Source organism: Citrus sinensis, chromosome 5 (genome assembly GCF_022201045.2).
Source record: "Citrus sinensis cultivar Valencia sweet orange chromosome 5, DVS_A1.0, whole genome shotgun sequence".
Classification (NCBI taxonomy): Eukaryota; Viridiplantae; Streptophyta; class Magnoliopsida; order Sapindales; family Rutaceae; genus Citrus; species Citrus sinensis.
The window spans coordinates 17427809-17453398 of NC_068560.1; the positions used below are offsets into that span (position 1 = coordinate 17427809).

The following is a 25590-nucleotide window of genomic DNA, read 5'->3' on the forward strand; positions in this document are numbered from 1 at the left end:
AAAGATAACATTATAATTCTTTGTTTTTATAAACTTGACCCAAAACAAAAAAAAAAATTCAGATTGACATCGACAACTATAAACAAGGAGATGCAAGCATAATTATAAAATAATTGAACATGATTCAGTGGTATCGAAAAAAACCTCTCACTGCTGCCGACAGCCAATATATCATTCTATAAGTAGCTGCCTGCATGACCAAGCATTTGTACAAACAATTCTATATAGAAGTACTTTTATGGTACTGCGTCCATATGGCTTCCAGCTTGATGCTGCTGCAACTACTCCCTTTTCTCTGCTTGCATTGGCTTATTTTTGTTGCCTCTACTTCATCAAATGAAATTCCCAAGGTAGATCAATATTTTATTAATTAATTAACTTCTTTAACTAATTTAAAACTTGCACATAGCAAGCACATTCCTTTTGTTATCTCTATTTTTCTGTTATAGCAGCCTTATATTGTTTACATGGGAAGCTCATCGAGATCGAATCTTATTATTCAAAATGGAGAAGATGTTGAAATTGCAAAGCTGAATCACATGCAACTATTATCTTCGATTATTCCAAGGTTACTTTTGTTATTGTAATCATTTTTTATTCATCATTAACAACGGATATTAATTTGCCACCAGTTGGTCCTACACTTTTAAATTTTTGTCAATGTATTATTGGTAAGTGGTTATACTTCCCAAATAGAGTTAGCAGTTTTATGTAGAATTAAGTAATTGTAAAAGGCTTATAGATGTATGATTACCTAGTGGTTCAGATTTCGATATCTAGGTGTTTTATCATGTATTATTTTGTTATATCCCTGTTTAGATTTCGTTTCTCTTTCATTTATTTAGCTCTCGTCGTTCTGCCGAAGCTTACTTCAGAAAAAAAAAAAAATTTCTTGCAGTGAAGAGAGTGAAAGATTATCTCTAATCCACCATTACAAACATGCTTTCAAGGGCTTCTCCGCCATTCTTACAGACTCTGAAGCTTCCGCACTCTCTGGTACTTCCTTTTCTTTTCCTTTTTTTTTTAGAATTACATAAATTAATGTGAACTGAATCCGAGAGTGAAATTGAAAAATAAGTTGCTTTTGGTTTGTAATAGTTACTTTAGTGTTTTTTGTTGGGTAAATGTTTGTTTTTTCTATAATTTTGGCTAAACATTTATTTAGTCCTTATCTTTTGTAAAATATATGAAGACATCCCTTGTATTAAATATATTATATTTATACCATTACTTTTTTTTTTTGCAATAATAACTTTACAACTATATCCTTGGTACATAAATAAAAAAATATAAATGTTATTAAATTGGACCTAAAAGCAAAATAATTTTATTAAAAAATTAAAAATAATTTTATTAAAAAATTAAAAATAATTTTATTAAAAAATTAAAAATAATTTTATTAAAAAATTAAAAATAATTTTATTAAAAAATTAAAAATAATTTTATTAAAAAATTAAAAATAATTTTATTAAAAAATTAAAAATAATTTTATTAAAAAATTAAAAATAATTTTATTAAAAAATTAAAAATAATTTTATTAAAAAATTAAAAATAATTTTATTATTATTATTATTATTATTATTGTTTACTTTTAGGTTACAATGGTAAATTAATTTTTTTTATAAATATTCACTAGCAAGATTGTTGGAAGATTAAACATTGCTTTAAGGTGGCTGGCATTTATTTATTTACAAATAATTATTAAAAAAATTGTTACAAGATTATAAAAACACCCGATGTTTGAAACTAACAATTTTTGGTATTAACTTTTTTTTACTATTACATTAATTAATATCCCTTAGATTGTTGCAAAGGTATCATTGTAAAAGTCAAGAAAAATAAGGAAAAAGTAAGGGCAAGAGTCTTATATTTAAGTGCAGAGTTATCTTGAAATATTTTTTAAAATATAAGGACTAAATAACTATTTATCGTTTTTTATTTTTACCACTTACCCTCTTATAGTGTATATAGTAATAATCGGATATTCTCTTGCTTTGAAAATTTTAGCCAAAAAAAAAAAGAAAAAAAAAGAAACTCATCTCAGACTCTCGGTACGTTACAAAGAACTATATTGTTTCTTTGTTAACATTTTGAACATTAAGATTCAGCGGAGTAACAGGGTATTATAAAATCTATATACGTGTAGGTGACAAAAGGTACTTTTTTAGGGGGTAAACTGATGATCTTTCAATTTTAATTTTATGAAAGCTTGTTTTTGGTTATGGTAATCTGATGATGTCGAAAAATATTTGATGAATGCAATGTTACTGTTAAGCAGGTTATGATCATGTTGTATCTGTCTTCCCTGATCCCGTTCTTCAACTCCATACAACTCGTTCTTGGGATTTCTTAGCAGCAGCCGCGAAACCAGCCAAGAACACTTGGTTTAACCACAAATATCATAAAGCAGCAAGTGATATCATAATTGGAGTTATAGACACAGGTTAAATACTTATGCTTAAATTTTTTTTTTTTTTTTTTGATAAAGAAAGGGCTCTAAAAGAGAAGAGCTAGAGGGGCACAAAACGGGGGTGTGCCACCCCATACATATCCGCATATAAAATAGATCTCAAACCTAAAGGTGCAGAATGAAGAAAATGCACTCCAACAGGTAAACTTAAAGCATGCGTAGAAAGGAAATCAGCTGCCGAGTTTGCTTCGCGGTAGATGTGAGCCATTTGAATCCTCCAATCCCTCCTCATGAGTTCTCTAATCATCTCGATTATATTCGAAATTTCGTTGACATGAACATTATTATCCTTTATAATTTGCACCACACTACTGTTGTCTATTCCAACTTGGATACGTCTATAGCCAAGGTCCCATGCCATCCTTAACCCATGCAAAACACCCCAAAGTTCAGCCTTTAGCACGGAACAAACTCCAAGATGTGCGCTGAAACCATGAATAAAATTACCATGGCAGTCCCGCAGCAACCCACCTGCACTCGCCTCTCCATTTCCTTTCCTTGCACCATCCGTATTTAAGCACAAGAAAGGCCACGGTGGAGGAGCCCAGCGAATCCATTTCTGAATCCTTTCGTTTCTTCGAAAGCCTGCGCTTGAAAGAGTAGAACAAATACTCTCAGCCCTTGCCTTAATATCCCGGACGATCAAATCATCATTCCAGCTCTTGTTGTTGAACATCACTTGGTTCCTCCAATACCAAATTCTCCAAGCCGCAATACCAAACATAACCGGCCAAAATAAGCTCCCCATATCACTAACTCTTCTCCTAAGATTTGTCATGATCCATTGCCGAAGAGGATAACTAAAAAAGTCATGCTGTCTAGGCGCGGGAATAAGCTTCCGCCAAACACCTCTCGAATAACCACAATCTCGAATTGCATGCAAAGAATTCTCAACGTCTGCATGGCACCTCCCACATAAAGCCTCAACGTCCAGATGCCTTCTAGCAAGCTCACATCCCGTCTTCAATCGATCATGGCATAACAACCATAGAAACATTCTGACGCTTTGAGGCCCCTTCCATTTCCACAACTGTTGCCAGTCTTGACAGTCTTCAGCGGGGCAAAAATTCGTAAGCACTTGGTAAGCTGTTTGGACCGTAAAATTGCCAGAATTTGATGCACCCCAATACATTCTATCCTCGCCTCTCATTGACGACGGAGGAGCCATGGAAGCAATCCTTAAAACGGCATGGTTATTCAAAAAAGAGTTGAATCTGTTCCACAACCAATTCCCATTTTGATCCACACAATCCGCCACCAGCATATTTCGCATGCTAACCGGGATTGAAGCCACCGTATAGTTGATTAAGGGATCACCATTCGTAGCCCAAATATCATCCCAAAACTTCACCCGTTGGCCATTTCCAATACTCCACCGCAAACCCTTCTGGAAGTCTTTCCAAATCCTACCCATAGAGCGCCATAAATATGAACCATTTTTAAATGAAACATCAGTAGTAATCATATCACAAGGCGCAGCATATTTAGAGATTAAAACCTGGGAGCACAGCTTGCTAGGATTTATGAATAAATCCCAAGCCACTTTCATTAGTAAGGCTTTTATTTCAGGCTATATGAATATATATAAGAAATTTACAAATCCTTGTTTGCATTCACACAGACCCAATGGATACAAGAGGAAGGAAGATAGCAGTGGCAGAAAATGTTGAAGCTCAAGGGTTAATTTTTATTAATGATGACGAGAAAATTTGGCCTACTGAAAGAGGCATATTACCATATGCAGAAGTTGGCAAAGTTGCCGGATTTCGGATTATTAAGTACATCAATTCTAACAAGTAAGCCAAAGCCTAAGTATTCTTATAGTTAATGTTGTCTGTACTACAAATTAATCAACCATCAATCGATTGTTATCAAATATTTACACCAGCAGGAATCCAACTGCAACAATCCTGCCAACAGTAACCATTCCAAGACATAGACCAGCACCGGTTGTTGCATATTTCTCATCAAGGGGTCCAGGATTGCCTACAGAAAACATTCTCAAGGTTATTTCTCAGTCAAATTAGACTTTACATTAAATACATTTATAAACCATGTGGAAAAAAATAACTGATGGTCACATCGATTCTTATTAGGACAAATATGCCTTTAAGGCTTTAACTATAGTGAACCATTTGTATTTCATCCCGGCATAATTATTTTAAATGGGGCCTATGTGACCATTTCGCCAAATCACAAGAGTGTCACTGTTCTTTGCCCTAAATCATCAGTTGAAAATCAAGAATGCTCATTGTTTTCAAGATTATTATTCAGAGTCAAATGGATGTCCTTAAAAAGTACTTTTTGTGTGTTAATTTTGTTTGCCATGTGCATTCAGCCCGATGTAGCGGCTCCAGGAGTTGCCGTTTTAGCAGCAATATTTCCAAGGCCAGATAGACCTGGGGGCATCCCAGCAGGAGAGAAGCCGGCCACATATGCTTTAAGGTCTGGAACATCCATGGCTTGCCCGCATGTCACAGGAGCTGCTGCATTCATCAAATCTGTGCGCCGTAAATGGACCTATTCCATGATCAAATCAGCACTTATGACAACAGGTACTCCAATATTCCAAACACCAAGATTCTCTCCTGATCTGAGTTTTTTTGGAACAAAATTCACTCGGATTATTGGTAGTTTTAGCTTAAATTATGCTCAAATTACAATAGAATTTATACTGGTCATTTTCGTTTTATATATGCAGCAACCGTGTACGATAACACAGGGACACCCCTAACAAATAGTTCAGGCAACAATGCAAATCCTCATGAAATGGGAGCTGGAGAAATTAACCCTCTGAAGGCTCTAAATCCAGGACTAGTTTTCAAAACTACAATAAAAGATTACCTTCGATTCCTTTGTTATTATGGATATTCTAAGAAAAATATTCGATCCATGACAAACACAACGTTCAACTGCCCCAAAAAATCATCCGCAAAACTAATCTCAAATATTAACTATCCATCAATCTCTATAAGCAAGCTTGCTCGCCAAGGAGCAATTAGAACTGTCAAAAGAACAGTGACAAATGTCGGATCGCCTAATGCCACATACATTTCCATGGTGAATGCTCCTTCAGGATTAGCAGTCAAGGTGTTTCCTCAAAAACTTACTTTTGTTGAGGGTATTATAAAATTGTCTTTTAAAGCTTCCTTTTTCGGCAAGGAAGCTTCGAGTGGGTATAATTACGGTTCGATAACATGGTCGGATGATCGACATTCTGTCAGAATGATGTTTGCTGTGGATGTTGAATGACTTAGAGATCAATAATTAGTTGAATATATAAGAGGGTGATGAATAATAATTGAATGTGTGGAGGCTAGTTTTGAGTATAACCAATTGAAGTTTATGCACAATTATGTTCATTCGTTGCATCGATATCAGTGATGAGAATGGTGTTCGTGCTTTGTAAATCTTAAGATGATCATTGTTGTTAAATGTAATTTATTTGGGAGGACGATGTTTTTAGTCAGGTGTGTATTCATAATCCAGATTGTATCTTTTCTGCGGCGTAAAGAAATTAATTTGTCTTTTTTAGAAAAAAAAAAGAAAAAGTTCAAATCAATTTTTTAATCTCTACCTCCGAGGATTTAAAATTCTAATTCTGATAATTAGTTAAATAAAACTACTTGTTGTACTTGAGGTAATTATCTTCTCGTTTTTTTCCCTAAAATTATAACAATAAATAAGTGAGTGGGATAGTTGTTATAAGAAATAATGATAGCAATAACAAGTCTCCAGTACTGAACATATATCTCATCATATACTAAGCTTAAAGCAAGCTCATGTGTCACATTCCAAATAAAGGATCAAAGGGTGATTTTTCTATCAAATAATCTCTCTCTTATATATATATATATATATCAAATAATACCTCAAAAGGTCATTAAACATAGAATTGAACAAAATTACTTCTTAAAAGAAAAAGACATATAACACTTAATAAGATAAAAAGTTTGATGTCTTAAATATACATGTCAAAAGTCTTTCTAAGACTAAAGGAACCAAGAAACACGATTAGCTTTGCCCAATTTATTATGCACGCTAGATCCTTCAATCATTTGTGAATCATAACAAGCTCTAATGAGTATAAAATTCAATAAGTGAATTAGTTTTTCATTTAGCACAATTAGTACACAATATATGAATTACGTGTGGCATGTAATGGCATGACTACAAACTTACTTACATTCAGAGGTTTTACATTTGACAAATCACTTACAAAATCTTTCACTCTTATTCTAGGAATGCCCACACCTGGTTACTATTAAGGATACTCCTAAAGTCACGGTGTAATTGTACAATTCCTTTATTATTTGTATATTTGACTTTCATAACTCTAGGATATAATTGTGCACTTACTGTAATTAACTAGCTCTAGTTGTGTATATATTGAAAACATATCAATGAAAACAGCAAGTTGTTCCTGCTATCTCTCCTACCTATATTCTTTATTTTATATTGAATCAAAGCATTTCATATTCCAACGAGTGCTCCAATGGTTGATGATATCTCTTTCTTCCTCATCCTTTTATTCTCCTAATGTTGTTAATCCTATTGGATATATCAACAACCTTATCTCCATTAATGTTACAGCCCAAACACCATTAAAACTCAACCCTTCAAACTATACCCCTTGGAGAGCACAATTCAACTCTCTTCTCATTGGATATGATCTAATGGTTTACCTTGATGGAACTCTACTCTGCCCTTCACCCACTCTCAAAGAAAATGGAAAAGAAGTTGTCAATCCCAATTACTCTCTGTGGATCCGCCAAGACCAACTTCTCCTTAGTGCCATTTTGGCTTCTATTTCCACCAATGTCATCCCCTTTGTTGCTTCTGCAAAAACTTCCGAAGATGCTTGGGACACACTTGCTACTATATATGCCAAACCTTCTATGGTCGTATCATGGGAATTAAAGAACAATTATCTCGGGTCACTAAGGATTCCAAAAGTGTGACTGATTATATGCAAACTATTAAGAGCCTTGCCGGTGAAATTGCCCTTATTGATGCTCCTCTCAAGAGTCAAGATCTTACATTCCATGTACCTAATGGCCTTGGATCTGATTTCGAAGAAGTTGTTGCTGTTGTATGTGCTCGTGAAAACCCAATATCTTTTGATGAACTCCATGACAAGCTTGCCGATCATCAGAGTTTTCTTAAGAGAGAGGCAGAAAAATTTGAAAAACCAACTATTACAGCCAACTATGCAAACAAACTTCGTCAAAATGGTGGAAAATGAAACAATCAAAATAAGCAAGGCAATCAGAATAATCCATACAAAGGCTATTAGAACCAGCCAGGACATCCATCGGCCAATAGCCACAAAAGCAATCAAAATCCTAAACCTTACAAGGGCTTTTGTCAATTGTATGATCAACAAGGTCACACTACTAAAAGATGCCCGAACTTCCACCATGCTCCTTCTCCTGGATGCCTTCCACACTACCTCAGTCATACTATCCCAGATTTGGTTAGTCTCCACGTGCTCATTTCGCAGCACAACTGGGTTCCACCACCAATTGGCTTGTGGACTATGGGGCCCTCACCATGTTACTGCTGATAAAAAAAATCTTTCTTTACATTCTGATTATGATGGTTCAGAAGATATAATGATTGGTGCTGGTATTGAGCTTCCAATAATTTGCACAGGTTCAACTACTTTACCCTTAACTTCTAGATCCTTTGTTCTTAGTGATGTTCTTTGTGTTCTTAGCTTGAAAAAAAAATCTTTTATCAGTTTCTGAACTTTGTAATTCTAATAATGTTTCCATTGAATTCTTACCATCTTCTTTTGTGGTGAAGGATCTTCGTACGGGTGCACAACTCCTCGAAGGGCCGAATAAAGATGGAATATATGAATGGCTAGCCCATGCATCGTCCATGTCAAAACCTATCCTTGCCTTCGCTAGTGTCAAAGCACCATTCCAACAATGGCATAACAAACTTGGCCATCGCTCTAACAAAATACTTAATAATATAATTTCTGCTCATTATTTGCCATTATCATCTTCTGTCACCTTAGATCTTTATTGAAATGTTTATCACTGCAATAAATCTTATGAACTTCCTTTTAACGTGTCATCTCTTCGAAGTAATTCTCCATTCGAACTTATATATTCAGATGTTTGGAGACGATCACCTATTCCATCTCTCGATGGATTTAACTATTATGTGATTTTTGTCGACCACTATACAAAATATATATGGTTATTTCCTATTAAAAGAAAATCTAATATTGCTTCAATCTTTACTTGTTTTAAATTAGTTGTGGAAAATTTTTTCCAATGTCCCATCATTTCCACTTACACAGATGGTGTAGTGAATTTCAAGCTTTAAAATCCTTCATTGAATCTCATGGTATCTCTCATTTCCTTACTCCATCACATACTCTCGAACACAATGGTTCAGCTGAGCGTTGTCACCGTCATCTTGTTGAAACGAGACTCACTCTCTTTAATGAAGCTTCTTTACCCGTTTAATTTCGGACTTATGCCTTTCTCACTGCTGCCTATCTTATTAATCATATGCCCACTCCACTCCTCTAATTAATTGCACCATTCAAAAAATTATTTGGTCATTCACCTAATTACACAAAATTACGAGTGTTTGGGTGCCTCTGTTATCCATGCCTCAAACCTTATACTCCACATAAATTAGAACCTAAATCTAAGCCTTTTGTTTTCTTAGGTTATTCCTCCACACAAAGTGCTTTTAAATCAATTCCACTTAATTCTCTTTAAAACAATTATCATGAATTTACTCAAAAGCGATAATAAAATCATTTGTCAAACTCATTCTCAATAATAATAAATATCAGCACGCAGATAAAAATCAATTTTCTATAAAATCATTAAATCGAAGCATCAAATACTTATTATCAAAACATGTTGTACTGTATGGTAAAATCAGAATATACTATGAAAATATGTTTTGTATATTCCACTCACAGTGACTATGTCCAGACTCGGTATCAACAATGTTCACGGGTTGACTCTCGTTCGCGGTTCCTCCTAATCAAGTAAACGACATAATCATTCTCCGTAAATTTGAAATACAACTAATTTTACATAATAATTCTCGAAACGAATATCTATCCACAATAAACTATTCCCGCATGCACAAAATTACCAAAATACCCCTACATGTCAAAATTACCAAAATGCCCCCAACATCATTATTTTTCCAAATTATCCTCAGAATCTTTAATTACCAAATTGTCCTCAATTAAGATCACAAAAATAACCACAATGTCAAAAATTATGAAATTACCCTCGGAGTGTGAAATTACCCTCGAAATCTAAAATTATCTCACTGGCCCAATCTAAAATTACCAAATTATCCATCGATTCCAGAAATTACAAATTCACCCTAAAGTCTTGTGAAATTATCAAATTGCCCCCATTGGTCAACGATGACCGAACTTCAATCAACGGCGACGGGAAGCTCAAGTATGATAGTTTTGACCTCGGTGAGTCCAATGGTGTCGGCGGTGACTTCCCACGCGCGGCGATGGCGGCGGATCGTGCTCCCAAAGCCGTGAACTTTCCGGTGATCATTCACGGCCAAAACGGAGGTTTCAGGTGGCGAGGTTAGTCAGAAAATGATGAGGGTGAGCTAAGGATCAAGATCCAGGTGGTGGTGCAGCCGCCCGAAAATTTCAAGGTGAGGTTAATCGGAAACTGGCAAAATCGTGGCCAATCGAGGCGGCGATTCCGCAAAACTTCAAGGCTTTGATCAGCGGTCTTCCGGACGCTTTCCGGTGGCAAAGATGACATGGAGATGACCGGCATCACACGAGTTTCCAATCGGTACCAAGCTCGACCGAAACAGTGGCCGAAAATGGGAGAACCGGCCGAGTCACGCTCGCGGGTCAGGTTGACCCGGTTCTGTTTTTCCTCTCTCTCCCCGTAAGCTTTTCTCTTCCTTTTTTTTTTCTTTCTTTCTCTTTATAGAGGGTTGGGAAAAAGTCAAAGAAAATAGGGTGTTGGGTATTACATGATCTATTCCTCAGTGGCAATAAAAATTCCATACTGGACAAATTTGTGAGTAAGCTTACTGATAAGTTCTCCATTAAGGACCTTGGGCCCCTTAGTTATTTTCTTAGTGTGGAAGTCATCTCAATGTCAATAGTTTATTTTTAATCGACCACAAATATATCAGAGATATACTTACTCGCTACAATATGCTTGGTGCTAAAGATGTACAGACTCCTTTATCTACAAGCCATTCTTTATCATTGGATGATGGAACAAATCTATTTGATGTTACTGAACATTGATAGCTTGTTGCAGTCACCAGTACCTCTCTCTCACTCATCTTGACATCACTTTCGCAGTCAACAATCTTTCTCAATTCATGCACATGCCAACAACTTCTCATTGTTACTGAACATTGGACTGCTGCCAAGTTCATTTTAAGATACCTTAAAGGTATTATTCATCATGGTATATTTCTTCGCAAGCATTCTCCACTCCTCTTGAATGCATTCTCTAATGTTGACTGGGCCATAACAAAGATGATTGCACCTCTTCCAGCGCTTATATCATGTTCCTTAGTCAAAATCCCATTTCTTGGAGCTCTAAGAAGAAAAAAATTGTTGCTCGATCATCCACCGAAGTGAATATTGCGCAACTGCATCCACTATTGCTGAACTTTCCTGGATTCAGTCATTATTAGGTGAACTTCGACTCTCTTCCACAGCCTACTATCTATTGTGACAATGTTACCACTACTTATCTTGATGTCAATCTCGTTTATCACTCTCGCATGAAACATATAGCCATTAACTTTCACTTTGTTCATCATAAAGTTCAAAATGGTGATCTCTGAGCGTCTCATGTATCATTTCAAGATGAATTAGTTGACGCCCTCACCAAACCTCTATCTCGCCAAAGGTCAAGCCTTCTTCGTCCCAAGATTAGTGTCACCAATGGGAGCACCATCTTGTGGGCGCATATTATGAAACGACCCGCCCCGCACTCCCCCAGGGCGAGTCTATCTAAACTCGTAAAATCGCATCAATCTGCTTAAGAATTCTATAAAAATTTCGGCAGAGTCTCCCTTATAAATAAAACATATCCAATCCTGCAAATTATAAAGCAACACTCCCAAATAATTTAATAACCAAACATCCTCCATAACCAACTTCTCAAATCAACTTATCAAATATCACCAAAATCATCCGAATATTAAAATACAACGATTATCCTTAATAACATAAAATAATAACACAAATTTCGAATATAATAATAAAATCCACGACTTCTAGCACCATCACGTGACCACAATATCAAACTAACGTTCACTACTGGGTTGACTGATGTACCTGTAAATCTCCTGTGGGGGGAAAAATATAATAAAAGAGGGGTGAGTATAAAACTCCGTGAGCTCAGTGAGTGGATAGTAGGTGCTGACAATTTAATAAATTATTTAAAATCATTTCATCGTTCTCAAATCAATTTCTCAAATCTTTTCTTAAATCAATTTCAATTTCGTAAATCAATTCTCAAATCAATTTATCAAAATATCATAAGATCTTGCATAAACTCATTTAATTCAAATTAGTTAATTGAAATAATAAATCTGCATAAAATCGATGGAATCATCATACTCATCTCAAATACTGAATACTAAAAACTGTCATCAAACAAGTACCCAGGGGATAATCTGATCATATCCGGGGGCTACAATGGCCAGGCAATAACGCACTATCTGGGTAACGTCACGCCCCGGAGCCACAACGGATAGATGGGGACGATCTCATCTCATATCTCATATCTACTATGCATGCATAAGCCCCCAAAAGGCAAAAGCGCCCGAACACACGGCCCAAAGCCTCTATGTGTGTCCCGACGGGCCCCAAAGGCCTCTATCTCATCTTATCTATATCTCTTTTCTGTATCTCTTTTTATCTGTATCTCTGTATCTGGAGGAAAGGGTACTGTCTAATGATTTCAAAACTGATATTAAACATATGATCCCATCTGAAATCTCATTTTCTTTCTATTCAACATATCTCAAGTCTACTCAATTCTAATATCATGCTTTTACTCAAAAACGATAATAAAATCGTAAATCGAACTCATTCTCAATATCAATAAATATCAACACATAACTAAAAATCAATTCGCTGAAAAATCATTAATTCGACGCATTAAATATTTATTTCTCAACCATACTGTACTATATAATAAAATCAGCATATACTATGAAAATAGGTTTTGTATATTCCACTCACAGTGATGATGTCTAGACTCAGTATCAACAACGTCCGCGGGTAGATTCTCGTTCGCGGATGCGGATCCTCCTAATCACGGAAAACACCATAATTATTCTCCGTAAAAACCAATTAATATAATAAATCTCGAAACAAATATCTGTTAACGATAAACTATGCCCGCATGTATAAAATTACCAAAATGCCCCTACATGCCAAAATTACCAAAATACCCCCAACATCAATATTTTACCAACTTATCCTCAAACATCATTATTTTACCAAATTATCCTCAGAATCGTCGATTACCAAATCGTCCTCAATTCAGATTACATAAATAACCACAATGGCATAAATTACGAAATTACCCTCGTAGCGTAAATTTACCAAAATGTCCTTAACAACTTAAATTAACGAATTATCCTCGTAGTCTCAAATTACCTCATTGCCCTAACTTAAAATTACCAATTTATTCACTGATTCCACAAATTACAAATTCACCCTCAAATTTATGAATTTACCGAATTGCCCTTGAATTCAATATTACCAAAATACCCTCATATCAAAATTACCAAATTAACCTCAAAACCATAAATTACCAACTTATCCTCAATTACAGCAAATACCAAAATATCCACAACATCTGAAATTACAAATTTGCCCTTGGATTGAGAAATTACCAAAATACCCTTGCCGGTCAACAGTCACCGGAATTCATCCGACGGTGACGGGAAGCTCAGAAATGAAAGATCAATCCACGCTGAGTCCAATGGTGGCGGTGGTGACCTCCCACGCGCAGCGATGGCTCCGGATCGAGCTCCCGAAGTCGTGAATCCTCCAACAGCCGATCAACGGCAAAACGACATCCCCAGCGTCAACGGTTAGTCAGAAATGGAAGAGGAAAAGGTAAGGAACAAAACCCAAGTGATGGCTTCACTGGAAACCGGCGAAATCACGGCGAAACAAGCCGGCGATTCTGCGGTATTTCAACGCTTCGATCGGTGGCTTTCCGATCGATTTCCGGCGTTAAGGATGACATGGATACGTAGCTCATCTCTCAAGCTTCAAATCGGTACCAAGCTTGCCCGGAACGGTGGCCGGAAATGAGAGAACCGGCCGGGTCAAAGTCGCGGGTCCGGGTCGGTCAAATGGGTCAAACGGGTCAACTCTATCTCTCTCTCTCTCCCGCGTGCTCCTCTCTCTCATTCCTTCTCTCTCTCTCATTTTGAAAATCAGTTTCCTCCTTTTATATGGAACCCGAATTCTTCTTCTTTCTCTTTTATTTTTTTCCACTTAAGCTTGATACAAATTAAACTTCTACCGGTCCCGTGACGTAAATAAAATCCGACTACTCGAGCTTTTAATCGCGCTCAATTTATATAGGTGGAGAGTCAAAAATAATCGGGTGTGGGGTATTACATATTAAAGATACTTTTAAGGTCACAGTGTAATTCTATAATTCCTTTATTATTTGTATATTTCACTTTCATAACTCTAGGCTACAATTGTGCACTTACTGTAATTAACTAGCTCTAGTTGTGTATATATTGAAAACATGCCAATGAAAACAACAAGCTATTCCTACTGTCTCTCCTACCTATATTCTTTATTTTATAGTTACCACTTAGTAGGACTTTATATATCATAAATCACATAATGAGTATGCATTGCCCTCAGAAAGATCACACATATATAAAGGCTTTATATAAATATCGAGTTGTTGATTAAGAAAGTACCAGACTCATCTAATGTAGGACGTTATTTTAAGAATTTTAAGATTCTAAAATTTTATTATTTTAAGACTGTTTATTTTAATTATAGTCAATTATAGTATTTTATTATTTTAGGACTTTCTATTTTCATTAAAGTCAATTAAGGTATGAGATTTAAGTTAACTTAGGGAAATGAGTTTCCTCTATTATAAATGGAGATGTCTTATCATTATTTTAAGAACTTTTTTTAGACTCAATTATTCTATAAACTTTTATTTAGAAACTTATTTTCTCTATCTTCTTTACAATTTTACTTCGTCAGTTGGTATCAGAGCAAGTTCGCTTGTCATCATGGTATGACTACACGAACAAAGAAATAATTGTCCCAACGACGTTGATCAAGGATGCAGGCAATGTCTGCGGAGACTATTAGACAGATAGTCATAGATACTTTCTGTGATTAATATAAAGAGAGCGGCGGCAATGAGTTAATTGCGAGAGGGTGAAAGGGCTGTTGAAAGAGCCAATCATGATGAACAACCTCGAGATTATCACCATGAAGAGGTTCGACTGGGTTTCAATCATGAAGTAGCACCGTAGGACATCAATTGTGAAGTGGTACCTTAAAACCTAGAACCAGTGAAGCAACTACAACCGCTCGTGTGAGAAGAGTTAGGCAGTGATTCAGAAGAAGAAGACGCTGAAGATTAGGATATGAGGATCATGAAGAATTCAAAATACAAGATTAACATGGATATTGTAGACTTTTATGGTTGGATGCATGTCGAATAATTTTTAAACTAGATATTAGATGTAGAAAATTTCTTTCAGTATATGGAGATTCCACAAGATAAACGGGTTAAGCTTGTGGCGTTTAAATTGAAGGGTGCAGAATTTGCATGGTGGCAAAATGTATAGAATCGAAGAAGAGTTACGAGAAAGCCACTGATCAAATCGTAACCTAGGATGTAGAGGATGATGAAAAAATATTTCATGTCGGCGGATTGCTGGATATCAGATGTAGAAAATTTCTTTTAGAATATAGAGATTATGCAGGACAAGTGGGTTAAGCTTGTCGCATTTAAATTGAAGGGCGCAACATCTGCATGGTGGCAAAATGTACAAAATTGAAGAAGAGTTGTGAGAAAGCCACTAATCAAATCATGGCCTAAGATGCAGACGATAATAAACGAATATTTCCTACTGGCAGATTACCAACAACAATTGTACATGAAATATCAAAATTGCAGGCAAGAAAATTGCAGTGTTGATGAATATACGAAGGAATTTTATTGTCTACATATAAGAAATAACATGGATGAGCCAGAGTTTTAGATAGTTATAAAGTATCTTAGCAGATTGAAGCAAGTGTTACAAGATAAGATCGTAGACGCGATCTTGGATATGGGTATAGCAGTTGATAGGGCAAAGAAGTTGGAAGAACGGAAGCAACATGCTGTTTCTAGAGTTCAATAGAGACAACTCACTGATGTGCAGAATAGACCAAACCGTGTAGGAATTGAAAACAAGCAAAAAACTTGGGCTGGTAATAGTCAAGTGTAACATCCAGTTTAATAGCAGTTAAGGAAGTAGTCGCCTAGACAGCAGTAGCCATCTAGACAGTAGAATAATCCTTGCGTAAAACCTATGTTGAATAAGTGCTTCAAGTGTGGAGAACCAAGGCATAGATCGAGTGATTGTTGTTCTAAAAATTTAAATTTGGTAGAGGTTGAAGTCGGCGAGGCAAAGATGAATGACTTTAAGGATGGAAAAGACGAGGAGGCCTTGGAGTTGGAAGCAGATGAGGGAGAGTTACTAAATTGTATTGTGCTGAAATTTTTATTGGCGTCGAAATTTAAAGATCATAACCAGTTAATAAGATTTTCAAAACATGTGGTACCATCAATAATAAGGTATGCAATGTGATAATTGATAGTGATAGTAGTGAGAATATAGCTTCCAAGGCATTAGTTGATGTGATGAGACTTTCAATGGAGAAATATCTAGCACCCTATATAATTGGATGGATAAAGAAAGGGACAGAAACGCGAGTGATAGAAATATATCGTGTTCCTTTCTCTATTGAGAAGATTTATAAAAGTGATGTGGTGTGTGATGTAGTAGATATGAATGCATGCCATCTTTTATTGGGGAGATCTTGGCTGTTTGATGTAGACACAACACATAAAATAAGGGATAATGTATACGAGTTTTGGTAGAATAGCAAGAAAATTCATTTAGTGCCTTTGACAAATAAGAAGAAAGATCCTAAGCCTAGTGGGAAGAATTTTTTGGTTATTATGAAGGGACATTTAGAAGAAAACTGTGATGGTTGTAAAAAACTGCAAAAATAAGATGTGTTCTGGATGACTTCTATTCCTGAAGAGGTATAACCATTGTTAGCTGAGTTCACTGACATTACCTCATCAAAGATACCAGATGGGCTACCGCCTTTGCGATATATCCAACATCATATAGATCTAGTTATAGGTGCAAGTTTACCTAATTTGCTCCATTATCGCATGAGTCCTTATAACCATGGTTCTTAAGCCTTTCTTTAGCAGATTTGTTTTGGTATATTTTGATGATATTTTGGTGTATTTTGTTGATGTGATGACGCATTTGGAGCATCTGAGATTGGTTGTAGAGGTGTTGCAGTGGAATAAGCTTTACATTAGTCTAAAGAAATGTGGCTTCCTACAGAGTAATATGGAGCTTTTGGGTTTTATAATTGGTGCGGATGGGTTAGAGCTATTGAGTCAAAGATACAAGCTATTAGAGAATGGCTTACGCCTAAAACTATGAGTGAAGTTAGGAGTTTTCATGGGCTGGCAACATTTTATAAGAGGTTCATCCACAGTTTTAGCACTATAGTCTCACTTGTTACGGAGTGCTCAAAACAAGGAAAGTTCAAATAGGGAGAAGAAGAATAGCCGAATTTTACTTTACTAATGGAGAAGTTGTCCATTACTTATGTGTTAGACTTTCCAAACTTTAACAAGTTATTGAGGTCGAGTGTGATGCTTCTAGCAAGGGAATGTGGGCTGTTCTTTCCCCAGAAGGGTGGATAATTGAGTTTATGAGTGAGAAGTTGAATGAGGTGTGGCAAAAATGGTCTACCTACGACCAATAGTTTTATGCCATCCTTAAGGCATTGAAGACCTAGGATTGAAGTAAAAAAAAATAAAATTCATCAAGGAAAGAATCATTGAGAGGTGTTATGTTAATACAAAATTCAGATGTAAGTCTTGATAAATGATCAGCAACGATATTTTCGACACCCTTTACTTTGATGGTGAGCTCAAAATTTTGAAGTAACAAAATCTAACGAATTAGTCTTGGTTTAGCATTCTATTTAGTCATTAAATATCTCACAGTAGCGTGGTCAATAAAAACACAGGTTTAAAACCAAGCAAATATGAAAAAAATTTGTCTAATGCAAAGACCACAACAAATAATTATTTTTCAGTTGTAAAATAATTCATTTGAGTACTATCTAAAGTCTTACCCACATAATAAATCACAAAGGGTTTACCATCCCTTCTTTGTCCTAAAACAGCAATAACAGCAAAGTCACTTGTATCACACATTAATTCAAAAGGCAAACACCAATCAAGTGGTTGCATAATAGGTGTAGATGTTAAAAGATAAATTATTTTCTCAAAAGACTTTTGGCAATTACCACTCCATTCAAATGGTGCATATTTTAATAAGAGATTACAAAATTGTTTAAATATGGCACTAAAGTTTTTTATAAACCTCCTATAAAATCCTGAATGTTCTAAAAAAGATTGTACATCTCTAATTGTTTTTTGTTGTAGCAATTTAGATATGACTTCAATTTTTGCTTTGTCAACTTTAATTCTTTTAACAGATTCAATATGACCCAAAACAATTTCAGAAGTAACCATGTAATGTAACGACCCGCCCCAAACTCCACAGGGCGAATCTAACTGCAGCTCAAATATATATACTTAAAATAATAATAATAATAATCTTTTTACAATCCAAAAAAATTCAAGCCTCAAAATACAAATATATTACACAAACTGTAGCGGAAGATTTTAAAATTTATGCCAAACCATCTACCGTCCTCAATTCAGAAAGTCCTCATCAATCATGTGAAACAATCCTAATTTCTGGAAACTCAATCACAATAAACTATAATGAGTACAAAACTCAGTAAGTAAATCAACTTTTCATATACCAAAATACATACATGCATAAATGTAATGCAAATGGATGACCTGCCATGGTATTTGAAAACATTGTAAAACGAATCATCAAAATCTCATTTTGTCTTTTCAAACTTTCGCATTCTCTTTCAAATCACTTACTTGAGCTACCTTCATTCAATTACCTCTTGGTAGGACACTCCCTTAACTTTCATAATTTTCATACACTTTGGGCTTCACATCAGTACGTCCCTCGCCCACTTATCTCTTAACCATAATATAACATCCAAAGTGTCCTCCACTAAGCCAGTAACGAATTCAAGCATCCAAGCCAAAACTGTAAACAAACTTTCTTTCTTCAAATTTCGTTAGGCTGAAATCCACTTTCTCATTTTACAGAAAACATGATACATTTTCGTGCTAATGCGAATGAAATTCCACACACACATATGCCCATGTCCATAAACACACATAACACATAACAACACATCATATTAACACATCACATAAACACATGGGCAGAGCATATAAATCCATATCCATAAATATCAAAATAGGCTTTTCAAACATATCAAGCATATACATATTGTTTATTGTGATTCATTTTGAAATCTACTTTACTTAATTCTTACCATCCTCGAGTAACAAATGCGTATCGATATCATCGGCCTAAAATCAATAAAAATGCTCTCATAAGATAAAACTAAATCATAATCATAAACTCCAATGTTCTCAAATTTCTCAATATAACACCTTCCAAACTTAACATCAAATAATCTCAATTTAAATAATAAATTACCAAAATACTCTCAAAATCCTAAAATCATAAATTGCTAATTATTCTCCAATTCAAAAATTACAAAATTACCCTCACATTATAAAATTACCAAATTGCCCTAGAATTCAATATTACCAAAATACATCTAAAATCATAATTTACCAATTTAACCTCAAAATCATAATTACCAACTTATCCTCAATTTCAAAAGTTACTAAAATACCCACAAAGTCTGAAATTACAAAATTGCCCTCAAAGTTTTAAATTACTGAAACGTCCTTGTTGACCAACGGTGACCGAAATTCAGCCGACGATGACATGAAGCTCGGGTTAGACACTTCTGGCCAAGCTGAGTCCAATAGTGGCGGTGGTGACCTCCAACGCACAGCGATGGGATCAGAATCTAGCTCGGAAATTATGAATGCTCAAGTGGTCGTTCTACGGTAAAACAATGTCCCTAACGGCAGTGGATGGTTGGAAATGGCAGAGGGCAATGTGTGGAACAAAACCCAAGTAGCTGAAAATGACCAGACTTTGTGGGTATCCCGGCGGCAAGGATGGCTTGGAGATTACCAATGGCTCAAGAGTTTTCAATCGGTACCAAGCTTGGCCGGAGTGGTGGCCGAAAATGGGAGATCCGACTAGGTCATGTTCGCGGGTCGGGTTGACCTGGTTCAATTTCTCCTCTCTCTCTTCTCTTCTCTCTTTCTATATATATATATATTTATAAGGGTGTGGGGTATTACATGTAATGACATTTTTCCCAATTCAACGCAAGTTCTTTTACAACACATCTTTTTAAAACTCTCTTCAAATTATCAAGGCAATCATCAAAAGAATTCCAAAACATAATCAAATCATCCATAAAATATCTAAACAATGCTCAATAATATTGTTGAAAATACTTAGCATGCATCTTTCAAATATTGCAGGAGTACTACAAAGTCCAAATGACATTCTTTTAAATGCAAATGCTCCAAAGAGACATGTACATATAGTCTTTTCTTGGTCATCAAGTGCTATAGGATTTTGATGATAATCTGAATATCTATCTGAAAAGTAGTAATAGGGACGTCTAGTCACTCTTTCTAAGATTTGGTCAAGGAATGGTAATGGAAAATGATCTTTTCTAGTGGCTTCATTTAACTTCGGATAATCAATGTACATGTGCCAACTAGATGTAATTCGTGTTGGGATTAACTCACCTTTTTCATTTTAACAATAATGATTTAAGATTTCTTAGGCACTACTTGTGTAGAACTTACCCAATTATTATTAGAGATAGGATAGATGATTCCTGCATTAAGCAATTTAAGGACTTCTATCTTTATTACTTCTTTCGTATGTGGGTTTAATCTTCTTTAAGGTTTCTGACATGTTTTAGCATTTTCTTCCAAATTGATTTTATGTGTGCAAATTAAAGGATTAATACCTTTAATATAATCTAAAGTCCATCTAATTTCATTTTTATACTTTTTAAAAAATATGATAATTTACCTTTTTAGTTGCTTGTTAGAATAGAAGAAATCAAGACAGGATAAGTTTGTTATTCTCCAAGATAAGCATGTGTCTATCCTTTTGGTAAAGGTTTCAATTCCAGTTTAGGTGCTTCTTAGTTGTTCTATCTTTTCAATGATTTTGAGCTTTTCAAATGTTGGTTTTTCATCATTATTTTGTAGTCTGGGCAGAATCAAGAAACAAATTTATATTAGAAGTATCAATCCAAGTTGCTTATTTGATTCAATTGAATTAACCGAACAAATATCTCTAAGTTAAAAAAAATCCCTTTTTGAATATTTTCCTCTATACAAGATTCACACAATTCCTTTTGTTCATTAGTCTCATCTTCATTCTCACTTTCTTCATTAGGTTGCCTACACGTATTAAAAAATTCAAATCCAAAGTCATATTTTTGAATGATTAATTTGCTAAACTATTCCTATAATTAATCAAAGCATTAGCAGTTACTAAAATGGTCGATCCAAAATTACAGAAATTGGTTTATAATTATTTACAATAGGTTCAGTTTATAATTATTTACAATAGGTTCAGTTTCTAAGACAATAAAATCCACAGGGTACATGAATTTAGCAACTAGTACGAAAACATTTTCCACTATTCCTTTTGGTAGTTTGACTTATTTGTCGGCAAACAAAAATGTAGTTGAAGTTGATTTTAACTCACCAAGATTAAGTTGAAGATAAACTTAATATGGAAGCAAATTAACACTAGCACTAAGGTCTAGTAAAGCATGCTCAATTTTGTGATCACCAATAATATAAGAAATAGTAGGACAACCAGGATCATTACATTTCAACTTATTATTGGTAGATAGAATAGTTACCTGTTTAGCCATGAAAGCACTCTTTCTTACTTTCAATTTCCTCTTGACAGTATATAAGTCTTTTAAAAAAATTTCATATGAAGGCACCTACTTGATTGCATCTAACAAAAGAATAGTAACTTTCACTTACTTAAAGATTTCATAAAATTTCAGAAGAGTGATTTGATTTCCTTGGTTTATTCAATGCTTATGGAAAATAGTGGTTCAAATGGAACAATAGTTATTTCTTCACTATATGTAAGTTTATTTAGTTTTTCCTTACCCTTTGAATTTTCACTGTCTTTATCTTCACAAAGTTGGGGAATAAGTATATCAACAACCTTACCTTTACAAAGAGTTACAATGACTTGACTTGGTCCATCGGTGAATTTTGTTGAATCTTAGGATTTGGTTGTAGTTAAGTTGGAAATTTATCTTTTTCTTGAATTGTGAGAGCGGAAGCAATTTTAGCAGAAAACGTTTGTGCATTTTAATTGTTAATAATAATCTTGCTTCTTAATAAATGAATGCATTGTATTTTTCAAAATTTTCCATGGTGGTGGAACATATAGTGCATAAGGCGAGCATTTTGAAAATTTTGGGGAGGTGGTCTTTGTGGACATTGTGCATTATTGTTATTCCTCCAACTAAAATTTGAATGATTTCTCCAATCAAGATTATAAGTCCGTGAATATGGGTTTGGCTTACTAAAAATGTGAATGGCTTTGGCTTGATCATGTAGACATTCTTTAAATGTCGGCAAAATGGGACAATCTTGAGTGAAATGATCATTAGAACTACAAATATTTCATGTAGTTTATTCAACAGATTTTACTTGATCACTCTTTTTATTTTCCAAAGTTTCAACCATCCCAACTAGGGATGCAAATTTTACTTGTAAATCATGATATTCCCTAAGGTTATGATTCCTCCACTGGATGCAGATGGTTGTAGTTTATTTGTTAATTCAAAAGTTCCAACATTATCCTAATGTTTTGCATTTTCAGCTAACTGGCCAAGGTAATCTAGTGCATGTTCTGGATTTTTATCTTTAAATTCACCATTACACATCATTTCTACAACTTGTCTATTTTAGGGTGTCAAGCCCTCGTGGAAATAAGTGATTAATTGCCAAGTTCCAAAACCATGGTGTTGACATATGTTAAGCAATTCTTTAAACCTATCCCAATATTGGTGTAATGTTTCTCCATTTTTTTGAGTCAAAGAAGTGATTTGCCTTTTAAAAAAATTGGCTCTGTAAGGTGGAAATTTTTTTTTTTCAAAAATTGTTCCTGCATGTTATTTCAAGTTCTTATTGATCCAAATATAAGGTTTTTTTTGCCAAGCTTTAACTTTGTCTTTTAATGAAAAAAGAAAAAGCTTTAATCCAATTATGTTCATACTACAATTTTGGTCTATATATGTATTACAAGTTTCCTAAAAATCTCTTAGATTTAAGTATGGATTCTCATATTCTAAACCATGAAATATTGGTAAAAGTCGGATAATACTTGATTTGAAGTTGAATCGAGATGCTTCTGGAGGAAACACCATACACGATGGTGCTCCGGTTCTGGTTAGATTCATGTAGTCTCTCAAAGTTCATGGATTCTGATTATGTGGATTATGTTAAGAATTGTTGGCTCCCTGATCAATATGAGGATTAAGTTTATCCAAAAAGTTTTCTTCTTGGATCTCCTCTATAATTGGTGGCGGTGATTGAAACCTATGAATTAATCTACCACTTGAAGATTGAGACCAACATCTCATGCAATGATGATGATGTGTGTGTGTGAAATTATGTTGTAAAAATGACACACAAACAAATGAATAACATATGAAAAAGAACTAAATAAAAAGTAGACAATTTAAAAATAAAAAACAAACTGAAATTTAAATAGACAAGATAAATTTACAAAAAATGTGAAATAAAAATAAATAAACTGAAAATTTATTAATTAAAATTAAAATAACCAAATATACAGTTAAACCAGCCATATAAACCAAGTAATTAAACAAAAGAAAAATTTTTAAAAATATTAACAATTTAGGCAGTTTGTGTTGGGGAAAGATCAGGTTTTTAAATTTTTTATAAAATCTTTTAAGGACCGCTCTCATATAATATATAGGAATTTATAATCTAGAAATCGTACCTTGAAAATCCGATTTAGCTTTTTCTGCTGAAATGATTTAGGCTCCCAGATCACGATCTGTCACCACCACTCCTATTAGATCACGATCCGTCACCATCACGCTTGTTAGAACACGAACTGGCAATCCAACGATCTTCTAGGTTATGACTCAGATTTGATCTGCACTTGACGTGTGGGCGCCTTTATCACTACCAAAGCAACTAGCACGAGAAAATTTTTCTCCCAACAATAGTGAGAAAAATCTTTTTCTCTGATCTGTATAAAGTGGCTTTTCTCTCTTTTTCTTTAGAGAAAATAAGCCTTTTATATCTCCCTTTTGTGAAAACCCTAGGCTCCAAATAATTAAAAAACAAAACTCACGTTACTTGTTTTTTTCTATAGGGGACCCACCTTGTAAAATAACATAAGACCCCTTACACACAAGCTAATTAAATGGAGCCTCCCTATAAATGATATATTTAGGCTTTTGACCCAAATAACTAGTTATCTTGCTTATTAATCCAATAGTGGTTCAGTCAATTAAATGAGTTAACCCGGGGATCATTTGGGAACATACAATAGTGGCTACAATAATTAGGCATGTAATTAAACTAGCCCAATTATTTAATTCCAAATCTACTCCACTAAAAGATTGGAACTGACTTCCATAATTGTATGCTTGAATAATAATTCGTCCCAAGCCACATTGATTTCTTTACTGCACAATCCTTTGTACGACATCATTAATTAAATTGATATCTCAACTGTCCAATAAATTTAATAACATCTTATTCCTTGATACTTACTGGTTTTCTCTAATGATCATTTTCAACATACTAAATATGTTGACACACTCTGGCCAGAGAATTCTATGATCAAGTGCCGAAAACCTATCAAGAGATGTGTTGTATAAATTCTATATTGTTAATCTATAACTCCAATGCTCATAAATGCTCCCACCAATATATCGGGTAATCTAGACTACAAGTATGTGTCATGCCCATTAGTAACTCAAATGGAATAACAATTACAATCATGAAATCATAATTAACTCAAGATTAAGATTATAGTAAAATCAATGCCTATGAGATTTAATAAGTCTGACAGTATTACAAAGTTAATTAAATCTCATATGTGATCCTGTTCAATGTAGTCGTACTACATCAATAAATTCATACATGATTAAGACAAATCATTCAATGAATTTATTACAGTCTATATCTAAATAAAGTGCCCAACTTTATTTATCAACTGCGAACTAAATTTATTTAATCATAAGATAACTTGTATTTATATTTTCTGTGAATCCACATGGTGATCACATAAATACATATAATATGATTAAATAGACTTTAATAAAAATATTAATGCAATTAAGCTATTTGAATAAAATACCTCATTAATTTTATTAATCAGAAAAAAATATTTATTACAATTAAATAAACACATATGCTTTTAAAGAGCATATTTTCCCAACAGTTTGAACCGTCCATATAAATTAATAAAGTAAACATTAAAAAGAAAAATAAAATAAAATAAGTGTGAAAATTAAATTGCAAAAATTGAAAGAAGAAAGAAAAAATAATACTTACTTTAAGGTCCATGCTCTTTTTTTTTTAAAAAAAATTAAAAATTACCAGCCAATTAAGTGATTAATTCAAATTATTAGGCCTTTTTGGTAATTTTTAAAGTTAATATTTAGTTTATTGAGCCAAATAAGGTCCAATTAAGTCCAAACATGGTGCAATAGGTCCAAATTTGATTATTATTTGTTCAAA

General features: G+C 34.3%; 1 protein-coding gene and 1 long non-coding RNA gene across 2 annotated transcripts; one reads left to right on the forward strand and one right to left on the reverse strand.

Moving 5' to 3' along the window:
• Positions 1–236: 236 nt before the first annotated feature.
• LOC102614129 (subtilisin-like protease SBT5.1) lies at positions 237–5966 on the forward strand. Its single transcript, XM_052441158.1, has 9 exons — positions 237–350; positions 453–568; positions 899–996; positions 2279–2443; positions 3581–3686; positions 4060–4266; positions 4362–4476; positions 4809–5025; positions 5172–5966. The coding sequence occupies exons 1-9, from the start codon at positions 255–257 to the stop codon at positions 5720–5722; spliced, it is 1671 nt and encodes a 556-aa protein (XP_052297118.1). The 5' UTR covers positions 237–254; the 3' UTR covers positions 5723–5966.
• A 5655-nt stretch (positions 5967–11621) lies between these two features.
• Positions 11622–13223, reverse strand: LOC127902609 (uncharacterized). Its single transcript, XR_008055026.1, has 3 exons — positions 13214–13223; positions 12714–12782; positions 11622–11812 (listed from the first exon to the last, which is right to left on the reverse strand). It is a non-coding gene; the product is annotated as an uncharacterized LOC127902609 (long non-coding RNA).
• Positions 13224–25590: the final 12367 nt, after the last annotated feature.

Excerpts from the sequence above, each read along its gene's own strand:
- LOC102614129 (XM_052441158.1), top strand. The coding sequence starts at position 255 with ATGGCTTCCAGCTTGATGCTGCTGCAACTACTCCCTTTTCTCTGCTTG. Across the intron at positions 997-2,278 it reads TGAAGCTTCCGCACTCTCTG|GTTATGATCATGTTGTATCT; the intron begins GTACTTCCTTTT and ends ACTGTTAAGCAG. Across the intron at positions 4,267-4,361 it reads AAGTACATCAATTCTAACAA|GAATCCAACTGCAACAATCC; the intron begins GTAAGCCAAAGC and ends TTACACCAGCAG.